The sequence below is a fragment of the Peromyscus californicus genome, unplaced genomic scaffold (genome assembly GCF_007827085.1).
Source record: "Peromyscus californicus insignis strain IS unplaced genomic scaffold, ASM782708v3 Scaffold_19__1_contigs__length_69161282, whole genome shotgun sequence".
In the NCBI taxonomy this organism is placed as follows: domain Eukaryota; kingdom Metazoa; phylum Chordata; class Mammalia; order Rodentia; family Cricetidae; genus Peromyscus; species Peromyscus californicus.
Window position 1 is genome coordinate 50045246 of NW_026294491.1, and position 27689 is coordinate 50072934.

Consider the following 27689-nt stretch of genomic DNA (forward strand, 5'->3'; position numbering starts at 1 on the left):
TACAGTTAATTGAAATAAATCTTCAATTGAGAAATTAGCTTTATCAGATTGGTCTGTGGACGTGTCTGTGTGGGATTATCTTGAGTCCCTTAATTAATATAAAAGGGTTCAGCCCACCATGGTGGTGCCATTTCCTGGGTGGTACCAGGTGGTCCTGGGCTCGATAAGAAATCTAGCTAAACATGAGGCTGTGATCAGCCAGCAAGCAGCATTTCTCCGTGGTTTCTGCTTGAGTTCTTGACTTGATTTCCCTCAGTGATGTACTGTGATCTTGAAATGTTAAGCTAAATAAATCTTCCCCTTCCCTAAGATGTTTTTAGTCAGCATGTTTTTTCATAGCACCAGAAAGAAAACTACAACAGGTAGTAGTGACATTTTGGTCTCTTTTTAGAGATTTATAAAATGCAAGGGATTCTTGATATCTGAGATTAAGATATTTCATATGAGATGAAGAAAATGTAAGAAAATAATTATTGTTGAGCCAAGGCAGTAGATATGTGGGTGTTCAACTATACTGTATATGTAATATATGAACTTTTATATAATCTTGTGCTGAATCACTTTTTAAATATAGATCAACCATTCTGAACATATTGACAATGTAAACATGAAACTCAAAATTTTTAGATACCATTAAATGACTGATAAGACAATATGCCTAAGGAGTAATTAATGCTTGCTTTTTGACTATGTTAAGCCCTAATCATTTTAGGATGCTGTGTCAGGAAAAGTATTAGGAAGTACTATGGTATTTGTCAAAACACTTTAAATTGTAGTAATTAGTGTTCTTCTAATTTTATTTTGCCATCGTCCTCTTTTTAAAGAAGATAACAAAGGGTGTATCATGAAAGTATACCAGAGCCTCTGTGGCTTATCGCTACTGTGGATTTTGTTCAGGGTTACTTAAAGAAGAACAGCTCCACTTCCTTACCTGCAGATTTTGCATCCATGGATCTAACCAACTGCAGATAAGAGATTTTTTTTTTTTAAAATGATGCTAAACATGTATAGACTTAATTTTCATTATTAGTCTGTAAGCAATGCAGTATAATAACTGTGGATGACTTTGTATGGTATGGAATATAAGTAATTTAGAAATAATTTGAAGGATACATGAGACTATGAGAACTGTATGCAAATACTATGCCATTGCCATTCATAGATTGTAACATCTACTGTGGGGAAGAAGGGAAGTTTAGAATCTGACCCTGGTGGATACATTTCACAGAAACTTTCTGAACACCTACTATTAATTATGTAGGGTAGGAGTACTGATGGCTGGGCGAACTGAAGTTGTGTAAGTTAGGTGAATTCTGAGTTCATGACTGTACTTAGAGCTTTACAATAGGCATTTGCTTTGCACTATTTATCACCCCCCCCCCCGCCCCCGCCCCCCACTCCCTCTCCTCTCTCACACTCCTCCTCCTCTTCCTTTTTGGACAGTCTCTTTACATAGATCAGACTGGGGCTTGAAACTATCCCTGCCTCTGTCTCTCAAGTGATGGTATTACATGAGTGTGTCACCATGCCTTTTTTTTTTTTCTTTTTTTAATTAGAAGGCGAGAGTCTTGGCCCACTTGATTTCAGTATTTGAACATTTTTTTTCTGTATGCATTCACTCCCATCTCAATCTCATCTAGTCTCTTGGCTTTATGCTGTCATGCTTGCCTTTAGCCTGTGACTCCCAGGTATGCATCTGTAGGCAACAAGACCCCTCTGAAACTCTGAGTTGCTGCCTACTGGCTTCCTCCACATGACTTTCTCAGCCTGCTTTCTTGTAGCAGGCTTGTGTAGGATCACCACCACCCAGGGGTGACAACACCCACAATGGGCTGAGCACTCCTACATCAGTCACTAATTAAGGAAATGTCTTACAGGCTTGTCTGCAGCCTGACCTTTTGGGGGCATTTTCTCAGTTGAGGCTCCCTCTTCTCAGATGACTCTAGCTTTTGTCAAGTTGTTGTAAAACTAACCAGCACAGAGTTCTTAACTATGGAGGAACCAAATGGAGTTTTTAGGTTTCTTTCTATCTTCCAGATACAGAGCGGCACATCACATCAGAAGTAGAATACAGTAGAGACTCAAGCAAACCAGCAGTATTGTTCATGGCATTTGCCTTAGGAGTTGCATCACAATGAGTGGAACACTCACAGCTTGGCCTGGAAAGAACATTCCTTAGATAGCTGTTTAAAAATGAAACCCTCCCCTGTTATCAGATGAAAAAGATGAATCAGTTTGTGAGGAATCCGGCTGTTCTGAATATGAGGGAACAATTAGGAGATGATGTCATTAGCGGAGAAAAAGGCATACTGTAGGAAATTTAAGGTTATTCTCTGCACTGAATATTTGCTATTAGTAAGTATTTTCAAATACTCTAAAGGTTTTTTAGGTAATCTGTCCCCGACTGCTGGGTGTTTGCTTTTTAACTTTTATGCTTATAAACATCCATGATATCAAAAGCTTTATGTGTATGCCTAAGTATTTCTAGAGAATAAAATCTAAAGTGTATGTTAATGTGTAACACATTTAAAACTTTGATCTGTATTGGCTGGAATGATGGGACCAGCTAATATTCCCATCACTCGTGTGTCAGCTGGCCTGCACCCAGTCTGTTACAAGGTTTTCATATTTTTAATAAGATTCTTTGATTTGATTGTGGAAATGATTATTTTGCTAATATTTTCATCATAGTTTTATGATTAAAAATTGTAATATGCTTACTGTCATTTCTGTTCTGTTATGATCTGTCCTTCAGTTTGGTAGGGAGAGGGCTTCATAACTCTGTTCATAATTTTGTCTTGGTTATTCAGTCAAACCAAGAGAATATAAAACTCTAGACAGCATTTGTTTCTCTGGGCATGGTAGACTAACCATCCAGCCCTGCATTCTACCCGTTTTAGGCTATGAGTAGGAAGCAGTGGTGTATTGGAAACGTGTTTGGTGACTGATCTCTATTATAGTTATGAAATTGTATGACGTTTAGAGTTAGAGGAACCTATGGCGGTATCTAGTCTGGTGTCTTCATCTTAGATAGATGAAGAGATTTACTTTTGCTGGCTTGCTCCAAACTGTGGAGTAGTGAGGCCACATGGGGGCTAACTCAAACATCAGGTGAGCCTTTGTTAGGTCACAGATTAACATGCTCCATGTACCCCTTGTAGAAAAGTTAACTCAGCTTGAAGAGGTTTTTCATTTTCTTTAGATCTATTTAGGTTCTTCAGTGTTCATTGAACACAGTGAGAAAGGGGGTAAATTTTAAGTTGATATCCCAATCAAACTACATTTAAATAATGGCAGCATTTGAAAATGGCAGTCATTTTGTTAAAATATGAATCTGACAATAATGGAAAATCCTTCAAAATTTGATTCCTGTTTGCTGATGGCTGCACTGTCAAAAGAGCAGATAGTTAGCTCATGAAATAAACTTGTAAATAGTGGAGAACATAAAAAAGTATTTAGGAGTGGGCATTTAGCTCTGTGGTAGAGCACTATTTGCCTAGCATGCACAAAGACCTGGGCTCAATCTTCAGAAATAAACAAACCCCCAAAACAACAAAAAAGGAAATGTATTCATAAACCCTGTATGGTCAAGAGAGAAATTTTACAAAAAGTGATAGAACACTGTGAAGGGGTAAAGAAAAAAAAAGACTGCAATGTACTTGCTTTCACACTTGAAGTTTTTCAAATTGTTTTTTTAAGTTAACATATGAAGTAAAGATTTCATTATGACATTTCCACACACTTATGTCATCACACCTTTCCCCCCCACCCTCATTAATTCCTTTCCCATACCTTCATCACTCCTGCCCTCTTAATAGGTCTCTTTCTCTTCCTGAATCACATGAATTCTATTATCCCCAAAACCTTCTGTCACTCATTGAGGGTTTCCTTTTGTCTTTCAAGACCTACATATAGGTAGACAGATAGGCACATATACATACATACACATGTAGACACACACATTTCAGCATATGGTAGAAAACATGCATTTGTGTTTCTGAGCCTGAATTACTTTGCTTAACATGATCTCTGGTTCTATCCATTTTCCTACAAGTCATGATTTCATTTTTGTTATGGCAAAAAAATTTACATTGTGTCTCTGTAAAACATTTTCTTTATCCATTCATTACTGGTGAACATCTAGACTTTTTGCAGTTCTTATCTATGTGAATAGGGCAGCATTAAGTGTGGATGTACACACATTTCTGAGGTATACTGACCTAGAGTCTTTGAGTATGTACACAGGACTGTAGCTGGGTCATATGGTACTTCAATTTTGACTTCAATAGTGGCTATGCCAGTTTATGTTTTCTCTATGTTCTAGAACACTTTGAGGAATATTGGTATTAGCTCTTCCTTAATGGTTTGGTAGAATTAGGCAATGAATCCATCTAGTTTGGAGTCTTTGTAGGGAGATATTTAAAATTACTCCTTCAAACTTATTGCTTGTTAAGAATCTATCTTTCATTTAATAAAAATTCTGTTTGTTTATTAATAGGTACGTGTTATTTCACATGTATGTATGTATTATGTGTTTAAGTCAGAGAATAACTGTAGGGATCAGGTCTCTTCCTCTACCATATGGATTTTAGGAACTGTACTCAGGTAGCCATGAGCAAACACCTTTACCTGCCAGGCCATCCTGCCAGTCCTTGATTTAATTTTGATTTTAAATCTAGGTCTTATGTCTAGAAATGTATATTCTGTATTTTTGGGTTTTTGGAATTTAGGTTTTCTTTATTTTTCTTTATTTTTATGAGACAGGGTCTCATAGTGTAATCCTGGCTCTCTTGGAACTCTGTATGTAGACCAGACTGGCTTTGAACTCAAGGAGTTCTTCCTTGGCTTCTTAAGTACTGGGACTAACCAGAATGTAAGTTTCAAAGTATTTCATAATGGTCATATGGATTTAATTGGAATCTTTTTGATATCTCTATTTTTTTATTCCAATTTTATTAGTTTGCATCTTTTCGTCAATTTGGCAAGGGGCTTGTTAACTTTATTAATTTTTTCAAAGGAGTAATTTTGATTGGTGTGTATTCTTTTAGCTTCCCATTAAATTATTTTCTGTCTTGATCATTATTATTTCTTGTTATCTACTGTTTTTGACAGTAGATATGAAATGAAAAACATTTTCTCTGTTTTCTAAGACCTTGAAGAGCATCATTAGGTTAGTTATTTGAGGTTTTTTTTTTTTTTTTTTTTTTTTTAATGTAAGCTGTCAGAGCTATCAACATGCCTCTGACAACTGTATTAGCTGTAGCTTAGGTTCTGGTAAGTTGTGACTTCATTTTCATTCCACATTTTCCTGGCTTTGGGAGTTGCTGATGAGAAAAATCTGATGAATTATTTTTGTAGGTGAGCTGGTGTTTTTCTTACAGTCATATGTGTGTTTGTTTATTTTAAAAGGCAAAGTCTCATGTAGTCCTGGGCTGTCCTGGAACTCACTGTGTAGACTAGGCTAGTTTCTGCTTCTTTCTCTGCCTCCCTGAATGTTGGAATTAAAGATAGGTACCATCACACCTGGCTCTTAACAGTTTTGCAGGATTGTTTTCTTGCTTGCTATTTTTGACATGCTGACTATAATAGGCTTTTCGGAAACTCTTGACTGGTGCCTAACACCGAACAAAAACAAATTATAGGTTTGATAAGGTTTAAATTTTAGGATAGTCAGGTGAAACAGTTATTTCCTTTTTTAAAACAAGGTTTATTCTTGCGAATTAAGCTTAATTTCATTTTTCTCTTCTTATACCATCACAATGATGGTAAAATTCCTTAAATACTCATTGTAGCTTAACTTCCTTGTAACTGAAAGTTTTCCTGTGTTCCACCTGGGACAAATCTCTCTCACCTGCCAGTTCCGCAGCCACTCGGACCCAAATAAACACACACAGGCTTATATTATTTTTAAACTATGGCCGTGGCAGGCTTCTTGCTAGCTAGTTCTTATATCTTAAATTAACCCATTTCTATAAACCTTTAAGTTGCCATGTGGTCGTGGCTTACTGGTTTGCTGGCATGTTGTTCCTTTGGTGGCGGCTGGCATCTCTCCCTGCCTTCTTCCTGTGTCTCTTTTGGATTTCCTGCCTGCTTCTAAGCTGACTTGCCATGGGCCAAATGGCTTTATTTATCAGCCAGTCAGAGCAACACATATTTACAGCGTACAGAAAGACATCACCTATCACTTCTTTGCTAAAATAAACTAATACTTAATTAGCTGTAGGAGAATTTGGTATTTGTAGATTCCATTAGTTCACAAAGAACCTTTTACTTAATTTTTCCAATTTTTAAAAATATTTTGAACTTTTATGCATTTATTCCTTCAAAAATTTAAGGAATAGCTATAAAAGTCATAGTTCTGAAGTCATCTTTCTATCTACAGTGTTCTTCCTTCAGTTGACTGTGGATTGATAGTCCAGGCTCTGTTACCGTTGAGACGCAGGCTTGTTTAATGGTGAAAACTCTAGGTTCAAAGTCTCGGATCTTCTGCTTTTAGCTCTGATTGTTTTTTCTGTCTTCATATTCTCTTTCTTTTCTCTTCTCCCTTCATTTTCCTATTCTTCCCTTCATTGGCATGTGTTTAAACTCTGAGCTTTAGTGTCATTTTATCTGTGATGAGTCCTGTATTACAGGGTTTGGAGGAGCTTCTGAAGTAATGTCTGGAAAGAGTTTTAATAGAAGAGTAAGTGTTTGGCAAATATAAAAGTAATAAAATGGCCACACACACACACACACACACACACACACACACACACACAGTCATTTTATTTATAGGAAGCATTTATGAATTATGTTTGGTTTGGTAAACAATACAGTGGGACAGATTCTAGGGTTAGGACAGTGCAAGAATACTTTATGGAAGTCTCAAAAAAGGGTAATTAATCATTTTACAAAGTAAAAAGTATCTTTCTGTTCTTGAGAGTAGATACTGTTGGTAAGAGATTATACAGCAGAAGCCTTGCTGTGGTGGTGTGAATGAGAATCTTCCCCCACCCCACTCCCATAGGCTCATATGTTTGAATACTTGGTCTCCAGTTGGTGGAAATGTTTGGGAAGGACTAGGAAAGATGTCGGGGTGAGCTGTGAGGTTTCAAAAGCCTGCACCATTCCCAGTTAGCACTCTATCTCTCTGCCTGGTTGTTGCCTCAAGATGTACACTTTCAACTACTGCTCCAGCATCTTATTAAAGAAACAGGCGCCGGGCGGTGGTGGCGCACGCCTTTAATCCCAGCACTCGGGAGGCAGAGCCAGGCGGATCTCTGTGAGTTCGAGGCCAGCCTGGACTACCAAGTGAGTTCCAGGAAAGGCACAAAGCTACACAGAGAAACCCTGTCTCGAAAAACCAAAAAAAAAAAAAAAAAAAAAAAAAAAAAAAAAAAAAGAAACAGGCAGGCAGGGCATAAATAGAGTGTAGTCTGGCTACATGTGGGGAAAGTGTTGTACAAGCATGACATGTCACAGAAGTACAGAGAAAGTAAAAATCACCAAGATTAGATGTTGGGAGAGGGCTTTTAGTTGAAAAGGTGCTTTTTACTTTATTTTTTGAAGAGATAGAGAATCAAACTTGAATGAGAATGGGGCAGAATTATTCTAGGAAGGGAAAGCTCTGGAAAGATTCATGTTCTTCCAGAGGCAGGTCTGGGTTCCTGGTAGAAATTCATGGGAGAGGATCAACAGAGACTTGTTGCTTCTGGAGAATTATTAGCATAGATGAATTTGTCAAAGCCATAATGACTCGATTAAGCTTCTCACTTAATGCTTAATAAATGCTTGTCTAACTTAGAGGCTGAATGGCCAGGATTTAGCAAGGAGGAAATAGAATCAGGGAAGGACCTTAAAGAAGCATCAGGAAGAGAGGAATCTAAAACAGAAGGCTCAAGAAAAAGGGAATCTAAAACGGCGATCTTGTCAGGAAAACCAAATATATGAGGTAAAGGGGACTAAAAGACCTCATTTTATTTTTGAAGCTTTTAGTTGATATAAAATTATTTTCTAAGCTGGGCATGGTGGTGCATGTCCAAGCCAGAAGCCAGTGGTATGCTAGCACTGTCTCAAATTGTTAAATACACTTTTCCATTTTTTTTTTTAGCATCTTTTGAAATTTCATTTATTTTTCTGTGTTTAATTTACTTTTAAAACAAATGTTTATTTTGCAATTGGAATTCAGATAATATATGCTCTATGTGGAAAATGATTTGTAATTTATTTTTAAGTTGAGGAAATATTGTTAATATATATGTAAGTAGCCCTTGAAATATGAATTGACATTTGTTAGTTATTTTGTTTTGTTTAAGGGATGATAGTTAACTAGAATAAATGCATAAAGTGAACATAACCAGGTTTCTGGGGAGATCTGACAATTGTCAATACATTTTAAAGAAAATATACATTCCTTTTCAGCACAAAGTATAATCCCTTTTGTGTAAGGGAATATATTGATGTCTTTGATTTCCTACATTAGAACTTCTTAAACATTTAAATTCAGTATGTTGTGGTGTTATATCTGCCCTCTGCTGGTTAAAATATATTATTGCTATTAAACAAAATCACTTTAGTAATTTCTTTGAATGAAATAATACTTTGTAACTTAAGAGTGCTATAAAATAGAGTTTTGGAAAAATGTCCTTATTTAAAAGGAATATATTCTTTTTGTTATAGTCCTATATAGTAAATTGTTCTGTTTAAAATGTCAGTAGTGCCCTGGTTGAGAAATACGTATTACACTAATGATTGATACTGCATTGTGGCTGTGTGTGTGTGTGTGTGTGTGTGTGTGTGTGTGTGTGTGTATATTTGTATTGTTGTTTGAATTTTTCTGTGAATTCTAGATCTGCTGTATTCACTGTGGAAGCTCCTAGCTATATGTGCCTATTTAACTGAATTTAAACATTCAGTTTGTTTCATTTCAAGGTTTAATAGTCATGTTTAGCCAAGAGCTGTGGTATTGGACAATGCAGACTGTATAACCTGTTTTTAATATCACAGAAATCTCAATTAATAAATATGTTAACATTTAAAAAATTTATAGTTTACTAAGGCAAGGTCTCATGGAGCCCTGGCTGGCCATAATGAACTCATCATGTAGCTGAGTCTGGCCTTGAACTTCTGATCCATTTTTCTACCTCCTTACTATTGCTTTTATTATGCCTCCCGTGTTTTCCAGCTTTCACAGTTGAAATAAGGATTATAATTTTCATGAAATAACCACTGTTTTTTTTTTTTTAAATTTTGCAGTACAATTCAGTTCTACATATCAGCCACGATTCCCTTGTTCTCCCCCCTCCGACCCCCCTCACCTTCCCCCCAGCCCACCCCCCATTCCCACTTCCTCCAGGGCAAAGCCTTCCCAGCAGACTGAGATCAGCCTGGTAGACTCAGTCCAGGCAGGTCCAGTCCCCTCCTCCCAGGCCGAGCCAAGCGACCCTGCATAGGCCCCAGGTTTCAAACAGCCAACTCATGCAATGAGCACAGGACCCAGTCCCACTGCTTGGGTGCCTCCCAAACAGATCAAGCCAATCAACTGTCTCACCCATTCAGAGGGCCTGATCCAGTTGGTGACCCCTCAGCCATTGGTTCATAGTTCATGTGTTTCCATTCGTTTGGCTATTTGTCCCTGTGCTTTATCCAACCGTGGTCTCAACAATTCTCGCTCATATAAACCCTCCTCATTCTCGCTAATTGGACTCCCAGAGATCCACCCGGGGCCTAGCCATGGATCTCTGCATCCAGATCCCTCAGTCGTTGGATGGGGTTTCTAGCATGACAATTAGGATGTTTGGCCATCCCATCACCAGAGTAGGTCAATTCGGGCTGTCTCTCGACCATTGCCAGCAGTCTGTTGTGGGGGTATCTTTGTGGATTTCTGTGGGCCTCTCTAGCACTTTGCTTCTTCCTATTCTCCTGTGGTCTTCATTTACCATATAACCACTGTTCTTAAATTTGTAATACATTTGTTTCTTTGCCATGTGTCCTTTTTACATAGAACACTTTCTCCATAAATAATTGACTGAAGGATATTTTTGGTAGGATAGAAGATGGTTAGGGTTTTATTGTACTATGTAATTTACTTCAGCTTGCATATATTTACTGCCAAATGATTAGTTTTCTCAGTGTAGGGTATTGAGTATTTCTGGCATTTTCATTCTTTGTTATGAGTATTTGAGTTAGAAAGTAACTAACGAGCACAGTTGAGGTAAAAGCTACTTTTCCTTGTTGGTGGGTTTGGAGTGGAAAGAAACGTTAGTCAGTACAGAGAGAATCTAAGCCTTTTGACAGTGTGAGTGATTGTGTCGTCCGTGTTAGTTGGTTACAAGATTCAGACAGGTGATCCAGTTTCTGGTGATGGTAACATTTTATAAAACTGTGGACTATCACAATCAGGATATGGACATTGATATAATTCACCAATGGTTGGTTTTACTTAGTACACTTAAGTGTGTGTGTGTAAATAAATAGATATATTTATTTAGCTGTATGCATATTTCCACATGTGTAGATTAAAAAATGTGCATCTCAAATCAAGATATGGAAGAGTTACATCACCGTAAAGACCTCTTAGTTGCCCTCTCATAAATGTACACACCTGTCTCCCATTTTTTGCTTTCACATGCCTAATTTTGGGAGTCTTGGGTTTCTTTTCCACTTCACTTTTCTTTCTTTCCTTCTTTCTTTCTTTCTTTCTTTCTTTCTTTCTTTCTTTCTTTCTTTTCTTTCTTTCTTTCTTTCTTTCTTTCCTTCCTTCCTTCCCTCCCTCCCTCCCTCCCTCCCTCCCTCCCTTTCTCTCTCTCTTTCTCTTTCTTTCTTTCTTTCTTTCTTTCTTTCTTTCTTTCTTTCTTTCTTTCTTTCTGTCCCTCCCTCCCTCCCTTTCTCTCTCTTTCTTTCTTTCTTTCTTTCTTTCTTTCTTTCTTTCTTTCTTTCTTTCTTTCTTTCTTTCTTTCCTTCTTTCTTTCTTTCTTTCTTTTATTCATTCATTTTGTGCTTTTGAGACAACATCCAAGATCTTGTTATGTAGCGTGGCTTGGCCTGAGTTTATCTTTTTGCCATAGCCTAGATAGTTTTCCTAGAAGTAAACTGAGTTTATTGTAGGGCACTTACCTAGTTTTATTTGCCATTTCTTGATAACTAATTTCTTTAGGAATGCTGTTTTATGTATTTTGTTTGCCTTTTCAGTTGTTTTAGTCATTGTATTTACATATTTGGCAAGAAATGGAGTTAAGTGTGGTGTTTTAGTAGTAACAGACATGGAAAGAAAATTACTTTTAAATGTTTTTTTTAATTGAAATTTGCGTGTCTCCCAAGTTTGTTGAAGATAATAGTTATATTCAGGTTTATTTAGAGCATATGTCCCCATGCAGTTCTTAATAACTTGGAGAAAATGACAGAATTATTGTTGTTGCTACTACTCCTATGTTCCAGTGGAAGACTGTCATTGCTGACCAAATGATACAAATTATCTGCATTAATCTTGTACTCTCTGAAGACTAAATCACCATGTAGAGGAAATTTCTTGAGACATGATCTTCATTTATAAGTTTTATTTTACTTTGCTAAACACTGATAGCACATATTATTCAAGCCAAATGGAAACATTTGGTTTTATTCTGTACCATGTTATTAAAACTGCTTTGTGTATCATCTCATTCACTTTTATACTTTTGAAAACATCTGTTTGCATAATTATAGTTTGCTATTCTTATGTAAAAATTGGTCTTCATTTTTGTATTCTTTGTGCTAAAAATAAAAGCAAAGCCAATTTATTGTATAGTTGTGTTTGTTAAATTTTTGATTCATCAGTGTTATTATATGTTATATCAAAGCCATTAAATGGTATTAGTCAACCATCTATTATTTGTGAACTTGGTAAAAGAGTAGTTAGATTCTACAGTTAGTTCAGAGTGTTGTTTTACCCAATAGTTTCTGCTTTTCCTTATATGAACCTTTTTTAAAGCATCAGTTCTTTCAGTTCTTACACAGAGAGACATTAATTATCAAAATTATTTTCTTCACGACAGGGCCTTTATGGGTCTGCACCAGATCCTCTGTGTATATATTATAGCTTTCAGTTTAGTATTTTTATGGAACTCCTAAGTGTGTGAATGAGTGGGTCTCTGAGTCTTGTGACTTCTCACGGGGCCCTTTTCCTTCTGTTGGTTTGCCTTCTCCAACTTTGATGTGATGGTTTTTGTTTTAGCTTATTATATTTTATTTGTTATGTTTTGTTGTTATCTCTTAGAAGCCTGTTCTTTTCTAATGAAAGACTGAAAGGGAGTGGATCCTATGGGAGGGGAGGTGGGGAAGAATTGGGAGGAGTAGAGGATAATCTACTGTAATCAGGATATAGTGTACCAGAAAATAATGTCTTTAATAAAGCGGGGCGGGGAACCTTAGACAAATGGGAAGGAGAATGGATTTGACTAAGAAATTATCCTGCTGTGAGAAGATGAGCAGTGGTGGATAGTAACAAAATGAGGAGACTGTCCCACAACAGCTGTACCTAAGAAATGAGGCCGTCAGGTTCTGTACCTAAGAAATGAGGCCATCAGGTTCGCTGAAGTATGGACAGACAAGCGCCTAATGACCATCTCAGGCACACACCCCCTTTTTCTTGTTACAAGAAAATGGTTAACATTCTGGCCTTTCCCCATGTCCACTCTCTCCTCTCTTTTAAAAGTTTCAGTCACCATATCGCTAGTGTTAAAGTTAAGTGGAAATTGAGCATGGGGTATTTTTAATTTTATGATAAGCAAAAAACTAATAACTTAAAACTACAGTAAGTTTTCAGAAATCCATTTTCCTTGGCTGAAGTGTTCTTTCTTCTTTGTCAGTCACTTCTTCCTCCCACCCCAAATCCCATCCCAGTCTGTGGCAGGACTAGTCCTTACATGTTCCTGTGAGAAAGTAAATATTCAGAGAAGGGAAAAAAGAAACAGTGATACTTACATACAATGGGATGCTACAGAGTTCAATAGTGTTCACTCCTCCTTTCGGCTCCAGGACCCCATCTGGTGCAGACCCATGCAGGCAGGTCCTGTGCATGCTGCCCTGGTCTCTGTGAGTTCATATTGTATTGGTCTTACTGTTTCGAAGGTCTTGTTTCTTTGGTATCCTCTATCCCCTCTGGCTCTTAGACTCTTTCTGACTGCTCTTCCATAGGATTCCCCTGACCCCTGAGGGGGAAGGATTTGATGGAGATGCCCCTTTTTAGTGTTTTGAAGTTTCTCACTCTCTGCATGTTGTCTGGCTGTGAGTCTCTGTATTTGTTTCTATCTGCTGGATGAGGAAGCTTCTCTGATGATGGCTGAGCAAGTCCCTGATCTAAGAGCAAATCAAAATGTCAGTAGGGGTCATTTTACTGCTATGTTCCTTTTGGAGAACAGTAATTTTTGGTTTTCCCTTAGGTTGATGGTCTCAGGTTCTTGATAACCCAAGCAGTATTGGGTATGAGTTCCATCTCATGGAGTGGGCCTTAAATCAGATCAGAATATCACTCTTTCTTTCCTGCTGATGGACTGACCCTTAAGTTGGTTCCACGTCTTGACTGGTATGTGGTGGCTGTGACTAAAAGAGACTTTGTTGTGACTTGAATGGTGTCCCTCACAGTTGTGTTGTCAGTACTTAGAAGGAAGTCTCTTGGAGGGCTCTACTCGTGGAAAGCCTCCCATGTGTTGGTAGCTGGACTAAGGAAAGTATTCCTACAGCCATAGCATTTCTCTGTACAGCTCCAGAAACCTCCAAGAACATGGCTGGTTGATTGGAAGCTCCCCCAGTTTTGCAGAATGGCATGACTGAAGTTGTGGTTACTGCCAACGGGGTACACCTTCAGGCATGGTAGCAGTATCATGCAGAGTTCCACTGTACTTAGGATCCACAGAGACAACAGAGGTGGCTCATTTCTGGTTCCCATCTGTGCCCTATCTGGTATAGTTACTTGGTTTTGTTCCCCACAGCTTCCAAAGGATCAGGGAAAGGATTTGGCAGGTTTGAGTCAACCAGCCCAGCAATTCATGCCTTAGTAACTTTAGTCATTTCAATAGGAAAACCAATAAGAGCTGCTTACCCTATAGAGTTAACATGGAATCAACATTCTTCAGGGAGCTTTATCTAACAATGCTGAACCCTTTGCTAAATACCGGTTTAGAAGGTTGGGTCCTCCAGATCTATCTAAATAAATAAATATGTGTAAGAAATATGTATGTAGTAGTCAGTATAAGGCTTTGTGTCTGTCTTAGAACACATTTCTTGTGGCTTGGCAGAATTGTATGCAATTATTGTGTACTGAATGTTTGAATTGAAGACTCAAGAATAATCTATAGAGTTTTGCTTTTCAAAAATGTGGTCAGTGGATGGCAGAATGGGCATTTTGGGAACTCACTGGAAAGACAGAATTCTTGGTGTCAGTCCAGGAACTGCAGAATTAGAGCTGGTGTTGTCACAATATCCCAGGTGAAATGGACAGTAAGCTGAGATACCAGCTTTTCCTTAACCTTTTGTGGTTTGAGACTCTACTGGTAAATTTATTAAACTACTTACTTATCTACTTTAACCTATTTTAGATTTCTGTGTAAGTTTCAAACTATGATGTATTGTTATGTAATAAATTGTGAGAAATGGTTAGGGGTAGCTGAAGGAGGCAACTGTGTCTGGATTAGTCGTGGAAGTCCAAAATGTGTCTCGGTTTATAGATGCCAGTTCCCAAACCTAAAGTGGAATATTCAGACGTAGAGGGGCGTGTGTGTGTGTGTGTGTGTGTGTGTGTGTGTGTGTGTGTTTGTTTTCTCTTCTGTGGGGAGGAGGGATCTGTAGGTGTGTGTTTAATTTTTACTATTTTGTAATAACTGGCTTCAATGTGGTTTTGTAGAATAACCTTCACATATAGATGAAAGTATACACTTAAAAGAGCTTGCAGTTTTTAAAAAGCTTAATACCTATTTATGACTCTTATATAGCTAATTTTTCATGATCAGATAATTTTTAGAAATCCAGAAATGTTTTCCAGAAGCTTTCTAGAAACTTAATTTTTTCACTTAAAAATTCTACAAGCAATATGTGAAAATAATCCTGAGAAAACTTAAAATAATGAACAGAAAGAAGGTGTTTAAAGTATGAAGAGTAACAGAGTCAGGGCTTGTGTTGTTATATTCATGTTAGTGTCTACAGTGTTCTCCGGAATTTCTTGACCATGACTGAAATAAATGCCATTTAGAGAACGTCAGTTTTTATATGCGTATGAAGTTAGTAAGACAAACACTTGTCTTCTTACCACCTGCCTTCAGAAGCAGAGTAACCAGTGCCCTCTAGGCCTGCTGCCTGCATACCATTCCCAGACATTTTTCTCTGATCACATTCTCATTTCTCAGTACCAGAGCCTGCCTCAGTTCCATGACAGATGTAGAAGCTTTTAGTGGATATGTGTTATATTCATGTTTTCAACTTCAGACGTGGTTTATTCCTTTTAAAACATTGTTAAAATCTGATACTTTTGAGATTTATCATTGGATATGCGGCTTTTGAGGCAGTCTTGTTTTCCTTTTTGCAGATATCCTTTCCCACTGTATTAGAGCACAGTTGAGGCCTTTGTAGTTTAAAGAACATTTTGAGAGTAGACATGTTTTCATGTTTCTTGGACAAACATTTTTTTCTTTCAAGTACCCACTTGTTTTTATCTGCTCATTTTTTTTCGGTTTGCCCTTTCTTATTGATATCCCCCCCCCTTTTTTTTTAAGATATACTCTTGCTATTTACCATAGACTGACCCTGAACTCATAACCCTCCTGCCTGAGCCTCCAAAGTTTTGGGATTATAGGCCTGCATACCATTCACAGAAATATTTACATTTTTTTGTTGTTGTTTAATGAGCCTTCTGCACTTGGAATCTTAGCTACTCAAGATGCTGCAGGACAGACAGTCACAAGTTTGAGGCCAGCCAGAGCTGTTTAATGAGACCCTGTCTTATAAATAAAATTCTTAGCCGGGCTGCAGTGGCTCATCCCAGCACTCGGGGCAGAGCCAGGCAGATCTCTGAGTTCTAGGCCAGCCTGGGCTACAGAGTGAGATCCAGGACAGGTACCAAAACTACATACAGAAACCCTGTGTCAAAAAACAAAAACAAAAACTTCTTTATTTGGTTTATTGTTAATGTTTTAATTATTATCTTATTTACTTAATAAAGAACTTTTCGTTGAGGTATATATTGCTGCTGTTCAAATATGCAGAGTGAAAACTGTTGCAATTAAGTAGTTTTAAAGTCTTGAAGTTAGGGAAACATTGCCAGGAAAGCAAGACCAGTAGAATGACTAAGGTTCTTTTCTCTCTCTGTGTGTGATGTATGCAATAAACATGAGTGTGCAGGCTCTTGTGTGCTTATGTGGCGGCCAGAGCAGGATGTTGTCTGGTATTTTCCCTATGGATCCCTGTTTGCCATGTTGTCTTGACAGGATTTCTCACTGAACCTGAAGCTCACAGTCTTGGCTAGGGTGCTGGCTGTCCAGGGATCTTCCAGCTCTGCCCTCCAGTGCTGGGGTTATAGTCATGCACTGGTGTGCTTGGATTTTTACATGGATGCTGGGGATTTGAACTCAGATCCTCGTGCATGGATAGCAAATGCTCTTACTCACTGATCCATCTTCCCAGTCCTGACTAAGGTTCTTAAAGATTGATTTATAACCTTTCAGTGCATGTATGGCATGGCATTCTCTGAAACTGTTGCCAGTACCATTTGAAAAAAACTTGAGCATGTGATTTCTGTAAGCTTCTATCAACAATTGTTTAAGAGTTAGAATACAACTAGTGTATAGTCAGGATGTCTAGTTTCTAATACCTGCCTTCCCTTGTTTCTTTCCTTCGTTAGGTCCCCGATGGGCTTCCTGGAATATTGGTGTGTTTATTTGCATCAGATGTGCTGGAATTCATAGAAATCTTGGGGTTCATATATCCAGGGTCAAGTCAGTCAATCTAGACCAATGGACGCCAGAACAGATACAGGTAAACATCACTAAACAAGAAATTATTAGAAATGTATTTTAAATAACTTTAAAATACTTAATCTATCTTGTGTCTAAGAATTAATATTAAAATACGTCCTGAAATGGCATATGCCGTATCAAAAATTTGAATGTTATTTTCATTTATTAATTCACTTATACTAAATTCTTGTTAAGTCTGTGGTAGCCAGTTTTAAATCTATTTTTCTTTCGTCTAAAATGTTGATTTCACAGTATTTAAAAATGTTTTATTTGGTTGGTGAAATTTGCCACTATTAGTTCCATAGTTTAATATTCCTACCAGTAGAGGGAGTCTGGGTAAAGATAAAGGAAAAAAAAATCATCTCTTGCCTGAAAACGGACTTGAAGGCTTTCTCTTCTGTATAGAGAAGTGTTCTTGGCGTTCGGAGAGAGGCTAGCAGTGGATGACAGTCCAGTGAGAAAATGTTGTTTTGTCCAGTTTGTGTTTGTGTAAAGTAGTTAGCCTTGTCATGGATAACTTGGTAATTGTAAGAGTTTGCTGGTTTTCCAGGGTGACAGTTTTAAATCTTTAAAATCTTACTTATTAATCCTTCAGGTTAGCTGCCTATGTAAAAACAATTACGTTTATTGGTCTTACTGTGTAATTCACAGTAAAATCACACTGATTTTATTATACCTTTTGAAATTGCCATTAAAAATTCTAAATATATTAACACACAGCTGTCTTTGGTGTCACAAAAGATTACTTCCAGGATGACTGCTAGATACCCAAACCCACTGATGCTCAGGTGCTTCTAAAGATGGAATCACATTTGCATGTATCTGTTCATACTCATTTTTGCACGTGCTTTACATCATTCCTAGTTACTTACAGTACTGGATACCATTTAGATGCCATGCAAGTAGCCGTTAGACTATTTTGTTTAAGAATAATGACAAGAAAATAATGTAGAAAGACACACACACACACACACACACACACACACACACACACACACGCACGCACATGCCCACAACGATATATTCAGTACAGATGTGGGTTTTCCCTCCTGTTACACACACACACACACACACACACACACACACACACACACACACACACGCATGCATACAGTAATATATATATTCAGTACAGATGTGAGTTTTTCCCTCCTGTTTTCAGTCTGGAGTTGTTAAGAGGCTATAGATGCAGAGCTCAGAGGTACAGAGGACAATGGTATGTGGTTGAACTTCAGTGATACACAGACATACCTCAGAATCAGAAAAAATACACCTACATGGTTGTGGCCTAAGTTAACAGAATTTGTAAAGATCTTCAGACTATAAAGTCAAGTATAGTTGATTTAGTTCTGTCTTAAAATTAGCTTCTGAGATTATTGCTGGTTAAGGCCATACAAGGAAATATTATCCTTTGAGTGTTTTTAAAATTCCGGAGGAGAAACCATACAGATTAGATCAGCAAAGGAGAACTTTTGAACACTTTATATGAGATAGTGTTCCTATTACCATCTTTGTAGCAGATGTGGTAACTAAATGACATCTTTCTCAGGAAAGGATGATGAGTAGATTAAAATATTTAAGTTGTATTTGTAAAGTCTTATAGAGGATAAAATATTGAAGACAAAAGGGGGTGTACTTTTTAATGACTCATTCTAAACCAAGGACAAGACACAGACTTATTAGACATTCTAGATCTTTGGAAATACTTTAAAAAGACCATTGAGAGAATTTGAATAACAGATTATTTGAGACAGGTAGCTGTACAGTTTAGAGTATAATTTTCCCATCAGAACTGTAGTTAACTGATTTTTGTGAAATAGATAATAGGTACGTGGCAAGGTACTGACTTTAAGAAACCAGGGGTTTTAAAAACAAATAATGTACAATATTTGAAGCATATTTGAACATAATTATTTGGTGTTACCTGTCGACTTCTTGAAGTAAGAATTTTTTTTTTTTTTTTGGTTTTTCGAGACATGGTTTCTCTGTGTAGCTTTGCGCCTTTCCTGGAACTCACTCGGTAGCCCAGGCTGGCCTCGAACTCACAGAGATCCGCCTGGCTCTGCCTCCCAAGTGCTGGGATTAAAGGCGTGCGCCACCACCGCCCGGCTGAAGTAAGAATTATTATGGAATGCAAGATTTTATAATTCCAATTGTTTGTCACCAGTGATACTCTGCCTGGGCCATGGCCCACAGAGCTCTTCTTCTCACTGTGCCATGATGAGAAGTAAGGCTAGGATGTCCTCAGGAATCCAGTGATAATCAGTTGTTTTACTTTAAAACATAATCACATAAACAGGTGGGCCATCTAGCATTTTGTGGTGGGCCCTGTGAGTACTTGTAAGCCATGCAAAGTAGTTACTATTGTTTTCAAAAACATGTTCTGAGATGACCAATTAAAACAAGTAAGTGTTTGTTGATAATGCTGAGTTTTCCAGGCTATGTTTTGTTCAATCTATATTTTGTCTTAGAACATTTCAAGGCAAGTGATTCCAGCAAGGCAGCAGAACAAAGTCATTAAGACGGACTGCCAAACTTAGACTTGTATGATTTCCCAGGGTATTTGGTCTTAGGAGGCATTAATGTTTTATTTTGATGTTTTACTTGCAGAATAAGAATAATAATGTTGTCTGCTTTGTAGGGAGAATCATATAAGTTAGAATGGGTGAAACATGAGCTAGTCTAGTATCTGACACATTTTAAACAAACAATAAATGCTAATATGTTAATTAATAGTACTGGTCCATTTCTCCATTATATAAAACCCTCAGCATTGTTGCCCTGAAATATCTTAAAATAAGCAATTTAGCTTCTTTCTGGTAATCTGTTGTGATGAGTTAGTTTCTAAATTTACTGCTGAGGGTCATTTGTTCTGTATTATTGAATATTACGAATTTCTTTTTGAGAGCACTAGCCAAAAATAGTAATTTCATCTATAATGGTTAATCTTGATTGTCAGCTTTACTAGGATTTAAAATTACTGTGGTAACACAACTCTGGGCATGTCTTTGAGGGATTATCTAGATTAGGTTAATTGAGGTAGAAAGGCCCACCCTAAATGTGGGTTGCATCATTCCATGGATTGGGGTCTCTTTCTGAATAAACAGGAGAATGTGAGCTGAGCACACCTTTAAGTCAAGAATCTTTTGACTCTTGACTGGCTGTAGGGTGACAAACTGCCTCCTGTTCTTGCTACCATGCCTTCCCTGAATATATCCCCTAGAACCATAAACCAAGATAATCCTGTCTTTCCTTAAGTTGTTTTTGCCCAACATTTTGTCACAGCAAGGAGACATGTACTGATACAGATGGCAAGGCATTTTGATATGCCAGGCATGAGCAACCATGGTTGACAACTTCCCTTTCCTTTTTAGGTAGCCTTGTTCTTTTGTTTTATACACCTCTCTCCTCAGTGAACTTCATATAATATTTAGAAGCAAGGTTCCATGCTTTCTGAGACTTTCTTGTCCTGCCTATCTCACTTTGACATACCCCCCCCCCCCCCCCCCCCCCCCCCCCCCCGCCCACCCGCCCACCCGTATATCTGTTATTCCTGCCTTGCAGAAGTTTGAGCCAGTTCCTAGGAATACCCTCTCTAGTCCTGTGGAGCCCTGTCCTGGAAGAGCAGAGGTGGTTGTTTGAAAGAGTTTATTCAGTGGCTGGACTCTTCTCTTAGTCTAAACTTAAGGACCCCTTTGCACTTGTTACTGGTTGGCTTATTATTGAAAATCCTTTTCAATAATAAGTGCTTTTCTCTAACTATTTCAGTGTGGTTTACAGTTCATAGTTTTCCCTGTTTTTTTTTTTTTTTTGATTTAACATCTATTAGTTGTAGGCATCAAGCAGATCTAGTGGTTGTTAGGGGTTTGTCCCTACTGGATTGAGTTTGAATTTTATGGAGATAAACTACCTAATTTTGCTGTAAATATTACCCATATACTTTTCAGATTTTTGTTTTGTATTGAGGTGTCTGTGTGTTTGTATTTGTGTCTGTGTATAGAGACCAAAGGAAAACTCTGGATGTCCTTCAGCTCCAAGACAGGCAACACATTCCTAGCGCTGACCTTTTTATTTTATTTGTTAGCCCATGGTATCTAGTAGGGGCATTGTCAGCCCATTATGTAAATTTAAACTCTTTTTATATGTGTGTGTGTGTATATTTTAGGAAGCTTGAACAGGAGTAGAGTTTTTGAGGGTCTTTAGGGTTAGTTATCTCTCTTTACCAGACTACCCACGACCCAATTTAACCCTTTGTGTTCCATTATTCTCCTTTGTTCCTTTAGTCTACTGTGTTCTATCTCCCTTCCCTTAAGAAATCCCCTCCCCACACCGTGACTCTTTACTAATTTTATGACCTCTATGAAGTACACATGGAGATGAGTTAACATCCCAAAGTGAATGAAAGCATGTGATATTTGTTGTTCTGGGTCAAACAATCATCACTCAGGATGATTGTTTGTAGCTTTATCCATTTACCTGTGTATTTCATTTTTCTAAACAGCTGAATAATATTCCATTGCATACCATATATTTGTCACCATTCATCAGGTGATAGACATCTAGGCCACTCCTGTTTCCTGGCTATTGTGACTAGAGCAGCAATGCAATGGATGGGCAGGTGTCTCTGTGGTAGGATATAGGACCTTTGAGTATATGTGCAGGAGTGTTATAGTGGTACATGTAGTGGATCTGTATCTGGTTTTTTGAGAAACAACAACACTGATTTCCATGCTGGCTACACCAGTTTGTACTCCTACCAGCAGTGACTAAATGTCACCCTGCACACTTCCAAACATTATAAGTTATTGTTGATGTTCTCTCGAACTTGATGCTGAAGATACTGCATAGAACATTGAGAAATCCTGGAAGCTTCATCCTGCTGTCTAGCTTTCATAGTGCTGGAAGGTAGTCTGCATGCTACTGGAGGAGAAAAATAGTCATCAGCTTTATCCACCTGTGAATCCTGAGAGCTACAATAACAACCAGCCTCTCAAGACATGCTCACCAGTGCATGGGAGAAATCTAACTTTCTGGTTGGATGTAAAGCCTGCTTCACAAGATGAAACTGAAATCTGACATCATTACGAGTTAAAGAACCTGTAGATAGGCCTTAAGGGAAAACCTACTGTGGGAGACCAGCTCCCACATTTATTTACCCCAGGGACTCTTGAGGAGAGAGGGATAAGAGATTTAGATAGAAGTGTAGAGAGGGGAGAAAAACAATAGAAACACAGGATAGCCTCGGGAGGGCCTGGATCCTTATCTACTGGTCCTTATTGTCTCTTCTAAAGGGCTATTTATAGGAATGCCAAGGAGTGGAGCAAAGACCTTCCCCTAGCACAGCCAAGTGCAAACTATGCTCATGGTCAAGCAATCCTCTGACGCAGCCCTGCTGGATGAAGCAAGCTCAGATCTCATTAGGAACCTTTGTGGTCCTCCACAACTTACTACTATTATTCTGCTAAATGGATATAGTATTAAAACAGATCTTAATGACATTGTTATACACATAGCTCTTAGCTCTCATCAGAGATGCTTCTTTTTGTAGTGGACAGTGATTAATAAAGAGATCAGTAAGTGGCCGATGTGCAGAGAATAAGAGACTTTTGAATGCTTTGCCCTAAATGGGACATCTCTATCACACGCTTGCCTTTCAAGACTATGGTTGTGGAAGAGGGAGAGGGGAGGAAAGAGTGTAAGAGCCAGGGGTGGTGGATGATTACAGTGAAACTGCTTTGGGATACAGCAGGGCAGTTGTATATGTGACCAGTGGTTGTGACAGATTGTATGAGACTTGCACGAGCTCAAGCCATACCAAGTCCCAGAAAGAAGGATGTGCGGTAGTAGGTGGGCTGTAGACATGAAGTTCCACCTCTAGCTGAAGAGTTATTGGCCGTTGATAGTTGATGGGAAGGGGAAAGTCAGCCTTCTTTAAGGGTGTGGCAGCCACACTCCAGTGGAGGCCATACAGACGAGAGTGTATGAGCAACACAAATTGGAATTGTTGGTTTAGAAAAAAAAAAAAGAAGACACAAAGTTTGGGTATGTAAGGTGTAGGAAGTATGGATTTGACAGGAGTTAGGGGAGGGAGTTGAATCAAATATAATCAAATACATTGTGCAGAATTCTCAAAGATTACTCATAGTCAAACCCTTAAATACTGTTCTTCAGGAAGCTGTTAATCTTTTTTCTTGAGTCAGAGTCTCTCTCTGTGACCCATGGTTTGTCAAGTGGGCTAGGCTGGCTGGCCAGGGGGTCTCAGGGATCTGGCCTCTACCTCTCCAGTGCCAGGGGAAGAAGCTTACAGCGTCAAACCCGGCGTTTTACATGGGTACTGGCTACTGAACTCTCAGGCGCTCATGCATGCATTGCTATCTCCCCAGTCCATCTGTCTACCTCCTCTTCACACCTTCACACCTCTCCTGAGAAGATTCTAGAAACGTCAAAAACTGTTTCTACTGTTACATAAATCCTGTGACAGTTAACACTTAATAGAGCAAAATTATAGGCTTTTTGAAGTTAATTTGGAGAGCTGCTTGATTAAGCAATATTTTACCTATGTGTGTTAGCACATTAATTTCTTAAGCTTTTGCTCCTTGATAGACATTCATAGTGTCTTATAGAACTAGGAACATAATAAACTGTCAGCACACAATTCTATACATTTATTCAAGAAAATTTGAGATAAAAACAAGTTGTTTTTTATGGGAACATTGCTCATTATAACCTCATCAAGCTGAAAAAAAAATGTCTGAATCATGGCCTCATGTGAATGCTTTTTAAGTTGATTGGTAGTCTGTTCATGCTGAATTCTTACCAGGCTCTTTAAATGGATTTCCAAATATGAGCAGAGAATGGGAACAGCATACAGCATTGAGTTTATTATGTACATGTGAAGAGATGTAAGACATTAAATAAAATACTGTTTTATAATAAAGCTATAAGAGACCTTTTAAAGCAAATCCATTTGGGGAAAAGTCACATAAATTTTGAATTTGAATGTGCAGGATTGTGCCCTCAACTTTCGTTTTCCTTTTATTATATATATACATATATATATGTGTGTGTATATATATATATTTCCTCTTGATTTATATATATTACATATATAGGTATACAGTCATATTTTTAAGTTGAAATTTTAATGGGAACAGTAGTAATTTTTTTTAATGTACATATTTTAGAATTCTCTATGCCTAATGATGGTTCTTGGCTCAGAGTAGTAAACAAAATTGCAAGATGGTTCTTAAAGGAAATTCTTCTGTTAAACTCACAGTGCCTAATCGAGGTAGACTTGAGATAGCATAACCAAAGTCACACTACGTTTTTTGAAGATAAGGGCTGAAGTCCCCACATAGAGTACTATATTTGGTAGCAGATTGTTAGACTTATTGAATGTATACCTGTGTGAGTGGATAGTCTCTAAGTAGTTCTTACTAGTTTCATTGCACATCACAGTTAGACTTACACTCTTTCTTTGCTGTATGTGTGGACACAGTAATGATAGAGGGTAGAAGAACTATAGACCTGATTCTTGTTCTAGCTCTGTTAACTACATGATGAGCGATCTTCAGCATACCACTAACTTAGCAGTGGCTCTTTTTTTCCCCTCCATATATTAGTCATTGTTAAGTTTTAGCATTAAATCTCGTTATTCTTTTCATAGTAAGCTTTGCTTATGAAATGCTTAAAGCAGAGAATGGGCAGAGAAGATTGAGGCAGAACAATGGAAAATACATTGTGTTTGAAAAAGTAAGGTGTGTTTTATATGTACCACAGGTGATGAAGATGAATGTTATAGCTAGGATTGGTTTGATGTAGATCTTGTGATTGTTAGGGATTGGAGGCAGGAACACAATAAAAAGTTCTTAAAATATTCCGAGTCGAAAAGTAACATGTTGTGTTTAGGAAAATTAGTCTGATGGACATGTTCCTGCAAAAGCTCAGCCACTTAGTGGCTAGATGTTGAGCTATGGTAATGGCAATGGGTATGATACATGGAAGAAGCCTTCAAAAAATATAGAGAAGAAAGAGTCTAGGATAACTCCTGAGTATGGCCTTAAGCATGTAGGATGAAACTAATTGCTTACTTTTGAATTTGAAATGGTGTAAATTTCATAGTATAGATGACACAAGAGTTTTGTTATAACAATATTTAATGTAGTTGCCCTTTCTTTTAAAAAAGAATACATACTCTCAGTATATTATACATTATTATGTTAATTAATATATTAATAAATGCTGCAGCAGATAAATCAGGGTTTCAGAATATTGTGAAATTGTAAAAAGGTCTCCTCTAATCCTATGCCATCAGTAAAAGATTGTATATTTTAGGGGCTGGAGAGATGGCTCAGTGGTTAAGAGCACTGACTGTTTTTCCAGAGGACCTGGGTTTAATTCCCAGTACCCACATGGCAGCTCACAAACTGTCTATAAGTCCAATTCTAGGGAATCCGGCATCCTCACACAGACGTACATGCAGGAAAAATACCAATGCACATAAAATAAAAATAAACTATTTAAAAAAAAAGATTGTATATTTTATGTTTTTAAACACTAATTAAAAGACATCAGCCTCTTTCCCCCAAACAGTTTCATGAAGCTGAAGGAATGGATTCTGTATTAAACATTTCAAAGAGTTCCCGAGACAAAAAATGGTGGGCCTTTCTTTCCAGTGGCTGGATTGCAAAAGCTCTTGAAACCAGGCCAGAAAGGCTTGCTCATATTTAAGGAATCCTGATGCTATTGAGAAGGAAATGGACAGTTGTGGAAAATTTCAAGTAGTAGTAGAGATGAGTCTCTTGACATGAAGACTTTCTCTAGGAACTACAAGAATTCATTTCTCTTTTAATAATAATTTATTCTTTTTTTTTTTTTTTTTTTGGTTTTTCGAGACAGGGTTTCTCTGTGTAGCTTTGCGCCTTTCCTGGAACTCACTTGGTAGCCCAGGCTGGCCTCGAACTCACAGAGATCCGCCTGGCTCTGCCTCCCGAGTGCTGGGATTAAAGGCGTGCGCCACCACCGCCCGGCCAATAATTTATTCTTAAAACAATCATATACATTAGTTTAGGTCATTGAAAATCTTCCTCTGTATCTTTAAGGATCTTTGATGATAGATAGGAAGCAAGTCGCTTCCCTTTCCTGTAAAATACATTAAACTTTTAAGATCCTCAGCAGCCATAGTGTTTCTTTTAAGATGATCTTATTGAGGAAAGATGTAAATAAGTGCCATGAATATGCTTTGAACCCATTTTTGAGTGTAAGATCTACTTGGATTAGATTTTTTTGAAATTTATACTATTAGTTGGTTCATAACCTTTTGATGCATTAAAAGACTTAATTTTTAGTTGAAGGATCAAGTCTTCCACTATGGTTCAGGGCCTTTTATACATTAGCTATTAGCTAAGTTAAGCTTTTCTGTAAGTTTTTTTTTTTTTAAGATTTATTTTTATGTGTGTTTCTGTACACACTCACACATGTGTGCACATTCTCAGGTGGTCAGAAAAGGGCATCAGATCCTTTGTAGCTGGAGTTACAGGTAGTTGTGAGCCTTTGGATGCATGTACTAGGAACTGAACTTGGGTCCTCTGCAAGAATAGCAAGTGTTCTTTACTGCTGAGTCCTCTCTGTAGCCCCCTTCTAAAGCTTTTTGCCATTTGTGACCTGTTTGCGTGTGAAATATTTACATAAATTGGGTTTATAGGTATGTAAAATGGCATACAAACCAAACATTTATTGATAATAAATAAGAATATTTATTTTAAAGGAATTCTTTAGCATATATTTGAGCTTACTGTTTATAATGTTAAAGATGAAAGGAAATTTGCGTACTAATAAGATGGATGTGCTTGTTGATGGTTACATAAAGTTTAATCTTAGCTGAATATTTGATATTACAGGTTAGAGAGTATCTTCAACAGAGTTGTTTGATATTTTGATTTTATAAACATCAATGCTAAGAATGCCACTTTGTATAAATAAATAGCACAAAATGGTAGAAGTATGATTAAGGTCATTGCAGAAATTTTTGGAAAATCGCTTCTAATCCTAAGCCAGAATTTATTTTATGCTTTATATGGAACTCATATCAGCAACTTAAATAACAGTTCTTCAAACCAAACATTGTAACACAGTAAAGGAACGATGGTAGGAACATATTAGAAGTCTTTGTTTTTTGTGATTATACCGTTATGTCCATTCAAGGAAAGGACACTTTGTATGTGCAGTAAAAACACTGATTTATAACATACTGTAGTCATCTTGAGTCCTAGCCTAGGTGTTTCAGACAGTATTCATTGGCACTAAATGGTGTGGGAGCATGTGCAGTTCAAAATGTACACGTTATGTGTTCAAAGTCTAGGCTGCAGTGAAGTCCTGAGAATCCCAGAGGCAGATTGGACGACTATACATTTGACTTTGAATACATTTTCAATCTTTACATGTTGAGAAACCTTTTATTCGTGCCACATTTTTTATGCCTCTCCCCATTCAGTTCCATGCCAGCAGTAGTAGTAGTAGTAGTAGCAGCAGCAGCAGCAGTTGTCGTATTTTAGGGAAAATGTAGAATTAATATCCCTTCTCAATTTTATTCAGTTTGGGGGAATAGGAAATATATAGGCATTGAGCAAACCTCTAAGATTAAGCATTGTGAAATGAATACTCTTAATTCTCCCATAAGCCATCCAGTTTTTATAGAAACAGCATGTTCATAAGTTTCTTGTGTCATTC

General features: G+C 37.6%; 1 protein-coding gene across 3 annotated transcripts in view; it reads left to right on the top strand.

Moving 5' to 3' along the window:
* The window catches only part of Smap1 (small ArfGAP 1), a 106547-nt gene that overhangs the window by 17653 nt on the left and 61205 nt on the right, over nucleotides 1-27689 (top strand). For all 3 annotated transcript variants that reach the window (XM_052745283.1, XM_052745285.1, XM_052745284.1), the window contains exon 2: nucleotides 16847-16980. In XM_052745283.1, coding sequence (XP_052601243.1) covers nucleotides 16847-16980 — 134 coding nt within the window. The remainder of the gene's footprint in view (nucleotides 1-16846; nucleotides 16981-27689) is intronic.